The 11,786-nt window shown below is 36.1% G+C and overlaps 1 protein-coding gene across 1 annotated transcript; it reads right to left on the bottom strand.

Annotated features, from left to right (window-relative positions):
* Positions 1 to 2,001: 2,001 nt before the first annotated feature.
* LOC132131920 (cyclin-T2-like) lies at positions 2,002 to 10,314 on the bottom strand. The gene is made up of 9 exons (XM_059544094.1): positions 10,126 to 10,314; positions 9,389 to 9,470; positions 9,058 to 9,186; positions 7,869 to 7,929; positions 7,716 to 7,778; positions 7,145 to 7,190; positions 4,824 to 4,987; positions 4,470 to 4,540; positions 2,002 to 4,322 (listed from the first exon to the last, which is right to left on the bottom strand). Exons 1-9 carry the CDS (start codon positions 10,284 to 10,286, stop codon positions 3,396 to 3,398), a joined length of 1,704 nt encoding a protein of 567 aa, XP_059400077.1. The 5' UTR covers positions 10,287 to 10,314; the 3' UTR covers positions 2,002 to 3,395.
* Between the last annotated feature and the right edge of the window lie 1,472 nt (positions 10,315 to 11,786).

Genomic DNA, 11,786 nt, shown 5'->3' with positions numbered 1-11,786 from the left:
ATGGTTAGCATTCTCCAAGTACAACTGACCTCTTTAGAAGCCAAACTTTTCTCAGTTAAGCTAATAAGCATACAGGCAGCACTTGCCCTTCAGGAGGAGTGAGTTATGAGTGTGTAATATTAAGAAAATGTAATTTTGAGGTTAGAAGCAGATGCTAACAGAAGATGGTGTCAAAACACCTGGTTTATTACCAAAGACCAGCCCGCCATATTCAAACGACTCTACGTAAAAAAAACACTGACATTCTTCATAAAACATATCTGCGTCTCATGGGAACAAGATGGATTTTTGATGTCTGTACTGGTTTGATCAGACCACATATATATGAACCGCAGGATGCAGGATACATGTGACCCAAGACCACCATCTGGTGGTCAAGAGAGGAACTACAGGTTCTGCTACTAAATTCACAATGAATGTTTTCAAAATGGAATACTACAATTCTATGTGTAGTATGCATGTTTTCTCTATGTATGAAAAACTGACCTTCACCATTTCCAAAATGTGTAGTATGCAAAAAAAGCAATTGATGTACTAATCGCTAACCTCAGCAAAAGCTTGCATGCTTATATTGCAGTTTAAACGTGTCAGTTATGAGCCCCATTTGTGGTTTGGGACAAGGAAAGCTAGCAGGATATGACATCATAATTTATCCATGCTGTTTTACTGGGACTGCAGTCTTTCAGCAGATATGCTGATCTTCAAAATGTTGTTCATAGGGAGCTGTGCAAGTGTAAGCATAAGGCTTGCATACACGAACAAAACCTGCAGTTTTTTGAATGAGCAACATGATATTTTTTACGCAACCAGTTTTTTTTTCTCATGAAAATCAGGCATTAAACCATTTAATGTATGTATCATAAAGATGGAAAAACTTTTAAGTCGTTTTTAAAAAGAAGACTTCCATCCATTAAAATAGTAATAATATAGCTGCAAGCAATTAATAGGCCAAGCACTTCACAAGCATGCAAGACTGCAAGCATTAGACCAACTGTAGTAACTGAAACCACTTTAAGGTTATATTAGACAAAATTAAAAATCATAAATACAACCACTAGTAATATGATTTAATGACTTGCAACTTTTGACCAATAGGTGGCGCTGAAACTTAATTGATGTGGTATGGTCAATGTGAGGTGACAATGGCAAATACAAAGTTTGGTGTCAGTATAACAAAGCACTGCCCCGAAACTTTTTGAGTACCATAACGACATGGTGCCAAAAACACATCAAGTTTCGTAGCAATATGCCATCGCATTTGTAAAATATAGCATTTTACAACAAAATTCAACATTACTGACATGGGGAAATTAGGTATGGTTCAACACTGCATGCTGCACCGAATCTAAAGAGACCAGCGTTGTGATTTTTGGCCAAACCATTTAGAAGTTATAAGCAAAATTTAAAAAAATCATTCCTGACCACAAGGTGGTGCTGTGGATAAACCGTGCAAGTAGCCTCAGGTCATAGTTATTATAACACATACCAAGTTTGGTCAGAATATGCTAAAGCATTGTGGAGATAAAGCCTCATGTTCATATTTGCATGCTTTCCATCAAATCTGTTAGACCTTTTTTTTTTTTTGTGAACAGTTTTACTAAACTTGAATTCCATAACTTTGTCTGGTGTTAATCAGACAAACTGTCTAGGACAAGTTCGAAAAAGTATGTTTTCTGTTAAAAATTGTGACGAAAATCTTGACCTGTAGCATTTTAGTGTCCATTCAACTCTGAGCCAAGGAATCAGAGGAAAAATCTTTTCTTTCTAGACCACATGGCTCAAAAGTTATTAGCATAAACATGAGTGAAACTTTGGACAAGTAGTGGCACTAGACAGTTTGAGTTGGAGCTGTGGTTAATGTTGAAACTGTCCTCTATTTGTGTAACAAATTTCATAACTTTCCTGAAAGCAGTTCTATGGGCTGCCATAGATTCAATAGCGGAAGAATGCCAAAAGATACAATAGGTGGCATTGGTGCTTTGCACCAAAAAAACACCGGACTTTGATAAGCAATTCTCTTGGATATTTATTACACAATCCAAAACATCATTCATACAGACTCTGATCTAATACTATAATAAAGAACGGTGGCATTCCAAATAACACAAAATAGAGACGTTAACCTTAAAGTTTCATACAGTTCCAACGGTGGGCAAACACTGAGGCACAAACCTTTGGTATCTGGTGAAAGGAGGTTATAACAGCACAACAGGAGTCTAGGCCACATCTAGAGTGCGTTATCCCCATTCAAACCCTTCAAAACGCTCTTAAAGTTGTTTTAAGAGCACCGGACAGAGAATAGGAAGTTGACTGCTGGTTTATTTGAATGGCAGCCCACTTATTAACCAATCAGAATCAGCAGCCAGAGAGAGAAGAAATCAAATCTTAAATACTGAGATCATAGGAAATGGGACAGATAACACACAGCCTGCTAAAATCTCTATCGTACAGTTTTAAGGCTCGACGTACACCACGATGAACAGATCAGCTGAGAATTCTGGGATGCGATCTTGACCGTTCACACTCGGCACACGAAGCAAAACAGAAAAAATACCCACTGTCTCTGCAAAAAATACATTTTGCTTTCCACTACTGTAAAGGGTCAAAAAGAGGGAAAAAAGAACGAATTACAAGTATAACGTCTTTAAAATCTTAAGTCAAAACAGTTACTACGCAAAGGACCCTGGGCACGATGTCATTAGTTATGTCATTAGTTCAACTTTCTAACAGAAGGTAACAACATAAAATAGATAATTTTACAGTACATTAAGATTTACAATATATGGAAAGTGATATAATGGAATCTGTGTACAGGCATTTTTGCGAAACTTCAGCCAGAATTTAAGAAGTTACATTGCGGCTAACGTTTTTTTTTTTTGCCTTTATGAACCTCTAAACCTGAGCATTCGTGAAATATAATTAAACAAAGATACTGTATATTGATACGAATAACAGTGAACAGATATCTGCACCTTCCTTTTGTAAACAGTCACACGTTTCCATTTTCATCCTTTTGATTAATGAAAAACAAAAAACATTGTGAATCAAGCATGAAGAAAGAACATAGAAATATTCACTTTATCACATTGCATTTTTCCAACTAAAACAGGTTAAAATTGCCAGAGGCATTTTGCAATCTCTCTTCAGCAAGCTCTACGACTCTACGAGGTTTTAAATTCGTATATATGCCATTGTTGTTTTTACATTTACACTAAAATGTTATTACAACCTTCACTATGTAGTTTTTCTTTAAATTCAGTGATAAAACATGATTTAATCAAAACGAGAGACACATCTAACGGACGCGTGATTCTTGCATAAAATCAGCTAGAGAACGATATCGTAAGTTTTTTTTTTTAAGTTATACATAAAAACGTCAGGTTTTTTTCGCTAGTTTAGAAGTTGTGTGCATTTAATAGGGAATCAAGAATATTAAAAGTGTCTTCATAATCCATGTGTGGACCGTTATTTATTAAAGCAGCATTAGGCTCAGAACTCTGCCCCTCCCCCAGCCTCCTGTCAATCTTCAACTGGGCGTGGCCTATTGTTTGATTGACCGATACAGTGGAAGAGGAGGAGGAGGAGGAGTGGCTTTTGGAAGATCGGTGAGATTTGGATGAATGGTGGTGATGGTGGTGGCTACTGTGTGAGTGTGACGAATCGTGTCTCCCTGCTTTGTGCGATGAATGTTCGCGATGCTTCTCACGGCTCGAGCGTGGACTGTGACGGCTCTTACTGTGGCCGCTACTTTCGGATGAAACCTTGATCTTCATTTTCAGCTCTTCTTGACTAGCAGAACCATTCTCAGACGAGGAAGGGTGGCGTCGTTTGAGCGACCCACTCTTCAAAGATCGCTCCGATACCTGCTGTTGAGAATACTTCACCCTGATTGACGTAGATGGTTCGGACGAGAAATGTCCGTGTTTTCGATGCTGGTCGCTGTCCTCCTCTTCGTGTCTGCGTCTTTGCTCTAATTCGGCCGCATGTTTTTCACGGTATTTCTCTAGAGTGAGTTTCTGAGGGGGAAGAGGTGCTGGGGCATGTCCGTGTTTGCTCACCTGCACTGCCTGGAGTGCAAGAAATGGATCTGCGCTCTGGGAAATTGGTGTAGGAAAGCTGAAAGAAGAACTCTGCAGGTTCGACAGGCCGTTGAGTGACAATGATGCCCCATCCAATGGGAACGAGGTGGATGGTTCAGAATACATCCCCCCACTGATGTCACACATGCTAGCCATTAATGAAGTGTCCTGGCTCAGGGATGTCTGGAAGGAACCGTCTAAAGATTGGTTGTCGAGTTTTGGTTTCTTGGCAGCTTGACTGGCCTGAAATGAGAACAAAAATAAATAATCTTAAAATTTGTTTATGACTTGACTACTTGCAATAAAAATGTTTATCACAAAAATCTATAATGCCTCTTAACATTTGGTTTAGTTTATTTTTTCCATACAAACAAAAGCATTTTTACATACCCGCCAGTTTCGGATTCTTTTTAATCTGCTTGGAGTTTTTTCCAGGATCTGGAGAATCTCATGAGTCAAGTCTACAAAAACAGAATATACAAAATATACAATATGCAGAATATAAATATACAAAAACTTAGTCGAAGCACTGGAATTAATTATAATTTGAAATGCAATCAATCGCGAAAGATCACTTTAATTATCAAATTAATAAAACAAAATTAGTAATTACAAATAAACTAAACTTAAAAGCATTTTTCCTTTAAACAATGTTTAACAATTAACAATAAACAATGATTTTTTATCCACAACTGATTTTAATGTAAAAGGTTTCTACGTTTTTCTAAGTCATGTTTGACTGACCATCAAGCAGCTGCAAAGTCACGGACCGGTCGACATATTCCCACCAATGTTTCCCATCTGAAGAGACAGGAATCTCCCAATTGGACCACTTGCAGGCCAGATGAATACAGACACACGCCACCACTGTGGGTTTGTGCTGCAGGCAGAAGGTGGTCAGGTGCAAACTGCAAGAGAAACAACAGAAAACCAAGAAAACACTAGTTTACCAATGGAGGACAAGATGATGTTGCTTTCCTAAATTAATTTCCTTTCTTAATTAATTGTAATTATCATGATTATATCATGTCAAAGATGATCATAGTCCAGTCAGGTGTTTTTGCTAGAATGTTCTTTGTCTGGTCAACTGTAAAACAAAACAGTATGCAATTTATGAAACCGATCCAGTAAATAAAATTAAAAATAACTCTATTAACATTTAAAGTGTGGCATAAGCATAACCAACACCAGTGCTGGGTTTCTGAATCCCTAGCCCTTTTTCAATCGAAAACTCTCTCAGCAAGTGGGCATTAACAGCAACTCATCTTCCTGCTGCGTTAATGACCAAACTGGCTCAAAAGCAGTCTTACTGGCTTGAACTGGTTTTTTTAAGTTGCTGTGACAACAGAGGATAAAACTTTAGTGCAATCAATCAGAATTGAGTGGTTTTATTAGGTCGGCTGATGAGAGGTCACCTGATTGATTAAAAATGTAAATTGCACATTTGTAAAAATGTAAAAAACACAAAGGTTTGGTCCCAAAAATGGAGCAGAAATAATAAGTGTACCTAGAGTGCATTGGGAGATTGTCCCTGAATTAAATAGCTAAGGATTAAATACATAGGAATTAATCACAAAAAGGAAAACATTTTTTTTAATTGAGTGAATATTAAAATGGTGCTTAAATGAATATTTCACCCAAAAATTTAAATTTACTGAAAGTTTACTCGGCCTCAGGCAATCCAAGATATAGAGGAGTATGTTTCTTCATCAGAACAGATTTGGCGATCACTTGCTCACCAATGGATCCTCTGCAGTGAATGGGTGCCGTCCATAGACTGTAGAAAAGATGGATGACGCACCTTCATTCACTTCCAGAATCCACTGTCCTCAGAATGAGTCCAAACATCTGATAAAAACACCAAAATAATCCACTCCAGGCCATCATTAATGTCTTGTGAAGAGAAAAGCTGCATGTTTGAAGCAAACAAACCCACCATTAAGGCATTTTAACTTTAAACAATCAAAATAATTTATAATAAGCTTCCTCCAGTGAAAAAGTCCTTCGCTGCAGTCTTCTCACATTAAAATCCACCAACATATTTGTTTAAAACAAAGTCGGCTTGTAAACGGTGCTTGATCTGTGCATGTTTCTCTCCTGATTCAGAAATGATGACTTTTCACTGGAAGCAGCAATATCATACATAGAGGACTCATATATTCACCGAAAGTAACAGTTTAAAGTTAAAAACATCTTGATGGATTTGTTTCTTACAAACACATAGCGTTGTGCTTCACAAGTTACTTAATGATGGACTGGAGTGGTTTGGATTACTTGTGAATAACTGTGCTTTTCATCAGCTGTTTGGACTCATTCTGACGGCACCCATTCACTGCAGAGGATCCATGCTGAGTAAGTGATGTAAAGCTATCTTTTCTGATGAAAAAAAAAAACTCATCTACATCTTGGATTGCCTGAAAGGGAGTTAAATTGTTATTCTATATTATATATATATATATATATATATAAAATGAATATAACTATTCCTTTAATGTACCAACAAAAAGTAAGCCTCAAACCATAAATAAAAATAAATGAATGTAAAAATAAATAAATGTACATAATTCTATTTTCTAGATCAACAAACTTCTTTAAGGCAAAATTCTTCTACAAATTTGTTATGTCAAGGGTATGACAGAAAAAAACTATTTGAAAAAAAAAATACTACCATTCTAAATAATGAATACTTAAACTTTTTCTTTAAATTTATTTCTTTTCTTTAGACAAAGAAACATGAAAAAGAAAGCACTCTCTGGTACTTACCGTGACAATCTCTAAGTTAACACCTTTGAACTCTGAGCTGATATTCAGGCTACCAATTGAGTTATTGACCTATGCACTCTCAATCAAGATATCTCTATTAGCACCTCTACACTCCAGGCTGTGTATTCAACCCTCTGTGCCAACAGCAAGTCCTCCGTACATTACACCGCACTGCACCGGGCCGGCCGGCAAAACAGCCCGCCCAGGCGCGAGAGGGCGTTGGACACAGGAAGGAGAACCCTGCCTAATAGGAAGTCATAGGGTGCCATGGCAGTGCAACAAATAGGGCTCAGGGTAACAACCTGTTGGTAGCCATGAAATAGGAGGTCTGGGCCAAGTCCTTGCTCGCTGAGGGGAGAAACAATGAGAGAGAGAGAGATAGATTTACATAGACTTCTGTTTTCTGTTTGCAACCAAGTTTTACCTTTCTTAAGTCAAAATTCACAGCATGCACCACAAGAAAATGTGAAGTATAATATTAATAAAGAAATATACAAATATTTATATTATAATTTACATTACCATTTAAAAGTTCAAGGTCAGTAAGATTTTTTTTATGCTTTGACAAAAAAGGATCTTGTGCTCTCCAAGGCTGCATTTATTTTTGTAAAAAAAAAAAAAAAACAGTAAAAACCGTAATACTTGAAAGTATTACTACAATTTAAATAGCTTTTCTACTTCAATATACTTTAAAATGTAATTTATTCCAAAGCTACATTTTCAGCATCATTACTACAGTCTTCAGTGTCACATGATCCTTCAGAAAACATTCTGATATGCTGACTTAAACAGTAGACCGTAAAAAAAAAAAAAAAAAAGAGAGATTGAAAGAGAGATGAAGAAATTCCAAAGGCAAAAGTAGGAAGCATCTACCTCGCACTAGCTGGGAACATCTCACCACATCTGTGTGTGGATGATCTATTGTTATCTCAAACCCTGAAACAGAATCAGCGGTTAGACAGGACTCATGGACTTCCATTAAGCACAGATGTGTTTCCAGACGCTGGTAATGGAGTCGGCCCTTACCGAGTGTCTGCAGCACTATGGTCTCCAACAGCACCAGCTCTTGAGCCTGCTGGAGGTACACCTGCGGTTTAACAATCACATCGGCTCATTAGTGGGGTCTGATCCCAGTGTTTCTGAGGATGACCAATCCATTTACATAACTCACATATTAGAATTATATTGAGCCTTGTGGGTAGCATCTTTATTTTCAGTTAAAACAACAGTTTTAAGCTTTTTAAGAACACAAAATCAAAAAGAGCCCCACTCACTTTCATTATGAATTCTACTAACCTTATTGTATAGCTTCAGAAAAAAAAATGATTTTCAAACTGTCAATGTTATAAAATTAATAACAAATACAATAAAAAAGTATTTTTATAAATCATTTTAAACTATTAAGCATTGTGGTATTATGTTAGCTTTAATTTCTTTAAAAATAATCATAATAATATTATTATTATACATAAATGTTTATTTTTTTAACAACAAAATCAAAAAGAGCCCCATTCACTTTCATTATAAATGCTACTAACCTTATTGCGCATAACTTCAGAAAAAGAGGGAGAAAATATATTTTTCAAGCTGTCAATGTTAGCAAATTATTAATAAATACAATAAAAGCCAACAACATGAAATAAAAATGGGCCCCATTTACTTTCATTATAAATGCTCCTAAACTTATACCATATGACTCTTAACAAAAAAAGGGCACATCTCCACATACATACATATATACATGCATGTAAATATATTGAAATTAAAAATAAATAGTTTTTTTCCTACAACCAAAATAAGCCCAATTTACTTTCATTAAAAAAAAAAAAAAAAAAAAAAAAAACTCTGGTTGTTTTTAACATCTATCAGTGTTAACAGATTTCTGTGGGAGAAAGAAAATTGTTCAGGCCATCTGAAATGGAAAAATTACACAATATACTGCAAAACAATGAAATAAATCCAGTCCAACAACACTTCATTCAAAATATTCAGTTTCACTGATAAATGACACGTTATGCAAATCGAAGCCACTGCAAATGTCACAATGTTTTCATTATGCAAATTTAGGAAAACATCAAATCTATGGGGAAAAACATCCGTGTCTGTACACATTGATTACCAGTCTGTGTGATGTAACTGTCAATGTTACTAGCCATCTAAACCGATGAATAAAGCTGAGAGAGAAACTACATCACCCACAAACCCCCACACTCACATTGCTCTTGGTGTCCAGTGGAGGGTCCTGAGGGTTCAGGCAAGCATGTGCTACTTTAATAACGTGTTCAAGTTTCCTTGGTTGTTCCTCCACCTTAGCGGCCAGAAAGAGTGTGGTGGGAGAAATGATCTGATCCAAGACAGGAAAGAATTATTACACCTCTTAAAATAACACACAAAAAAATTATAATAAAAAAACAATGGGGTTACGTATTAGACTGAGTGAAATCCTGAGAGATCTTGAGCATTAACAAACATACAAATAAGACAAATATGAACATTTGGTACAATCAATTCATTAAACCAATTAACTAAAAAAAAAGCATACTTACATTTCTATGGAATTTGGTAAAGGAATTAAGCATGTAAAACCGGTGCATATAGACAATTGCTGTGTTAATCGTAAGCTGGGATCTGCAGAGTTTGATTAAGGAAGAAAAACACTGCAAAGGAACCTATTTTATATGTATAAATAAATATATGTCTAAATAAATAAATAAACATAAAAACTATAATACTTATAAATCATAACTTTCGAAAATATCACACCAGAACAGCTCATAGTCACAAATTACACTAATATAGGTTTTGGCACTGAACAATAAACTACATTAAAAAGGGAAAAATCATAAAACTACATATTTATAGACGATAACAACATTGAACACGGACACATCTTGTGTTAAGCCATTATAATACAACAGTCACGTCTAAATCCCTCTTAAAAGCTTAAAAGACACACAAAATCACTATTATTATATTTAAATTAGGGGAAACTAAACATAACAGGGTGATTTAATGCCGAAATGCTGTTTTATATCAAGCATAAGGCACCGAGTCGCACTCCTGTCATTCGCACACTTCTATTTTACACATTTACTTATTTTATACCACATAAAACACTTTATAACGCACTTAACACCCCGATTATGAAAAATTCGTGTGTTTGTTCGAATTCTGACCCATTGAAACATCGCATTTGATCCGCCACATTTTTCGCTTGATCAAAAGCGGCAGCGTGCTAACGGCTATAGCTCTCTCCAAACCCCGCTGTGTTTGTGAAGGATACACGTTTAATCGCTGTCCCATATCCTGAATAAGGTTGGCGGCTTGCTGTCGGTATGAGAGCTCGCGGTCGAACTCGACTCCGCAGCGGCGGGACGGCGTGTTTTCGAGCTGTTCTCGGGTGAAGAGCCATTTGCTGGAGCCCTGCTGCACCGCCGCCATCATCCCACCCGCTTCCGCCCCGCACGCACTGCGACGCACGCTACATCACCGTGACGTCACCGCGTGAGAACCCAAGCGCGGCAGCGCCGCGAGCCGAACGGAGGCGGTACTGCACTGCGTGGAGAATCATGATATTCAGTGAAACAACAGCTAATGGGAACTACAGTATTTAGATAGCGAATGGTTACAAAAAATGTCGGAATACTTGTTAGGTATACTAACAGCTGTGTATACTTTTAACGTAAATACGTGAATATAAAATACAGAATAAAAGTAAATAATAGATTTTTATAATATTTTCTGCAAAATTAACTTTTAACAGCCATATTTTTCATATTAACTACATTATCAGGTGTATTTTGGGGTTAACAGATGTGTATGAATGGCAGTAAGGTGATTTATTTAGTGTGTTATAACGACTGTTATAATTTAAATGACATTATTGTAGCTCTTCAACTAATTTATTTGGGGTTGATGACTATCAGAGGTGGAGATTGGTGAAAATTTTAGAAAATTCAATTGATATTTTATTTATAAGTGTAATATTTTAAAATATATTGTATGTATCATTTAACTTAGATAATCTTGGATATAGAGTACAGAGGTTATAGAATATTTTAAGCCTTGTGGATATTATTGTAGATTTTTAAAAAAAGAATATTTATGTTTACAAATTAGAAATGTTTATTTAATACATATAATTAAAAAAATAGTTTATTGGCTCATTTAAAAAATCAGATTATATCATTGTAATACATGTATATTCTCAGAAACAACCATGATACATTATTTTGTTATTAATAAAATATTTATATTAATAATAATCAAAGGTATTTTCCTTGTTATTTGACAAAAGACCAGCTTTGGTGTTTAACATAGAACTGCAATGGTGACTTTGTCACACAAGATGTCGCTAATTTCACCTCTACTTAATAGCTTTGGAATTTCTTTCGATTCAAAATACACACATACAGTACAGCCTTAACAGAAGCATATCTATCTATCTATCTATCTATCTGTCTGTCTGTCCAATCATATTTGTAAAATAAAAAACACTTCACGGCTGAAGAATTGATAATACCCTATAAAATAATAATAATAAATAAACGTTGAAACACAAATATTGCGCCAAAATTAAACCGCCTAGTTCTTTTTTTTTTTTTCTTTCAGAAGTAGATGATTCAAATGAGAGGTTTCTGTAGGAGCTCATGTGTGAAGTGTGAACTATTTGTTTAATTGAACAGATGGTTGTTTGGTCACACGTCGCCAGAGCTCACAGATGGATTTCCTATATTTCCACTATTTGTATTTAATAACAATAGTTTTAGAAATTTCTGGAGGAGCAAGTGTGTTTGTAAAGTGCAGTTCGCACGTGCGTGTTTTTAATTAGCGCGTGTGTGCGTGCGTGCGCGCGCTCGTGTGAGTGCTGCGCTGAACGCTCCCCAGCAGTGCGCGCGTCCTCCGCTCGCGTCCAGGTGTCACATTCTTCGGATGCTTCTGATC

Source organism: Carassius carassius, chromosome 48 (assembly GCF_963082965.1).
Source record: "Carassius carassius chromosome 48, fCarCar2.1, whole genome shotgun sequence".
NCBI lineage: Eukaryota > Metazoa > Chordata > Actinopteri > Cypriniformes > Cyprinidae > Carassius > Carassius carassius.
This window is presented reverse-complemented; position numbering and strand designations above follow the sequence as displayed.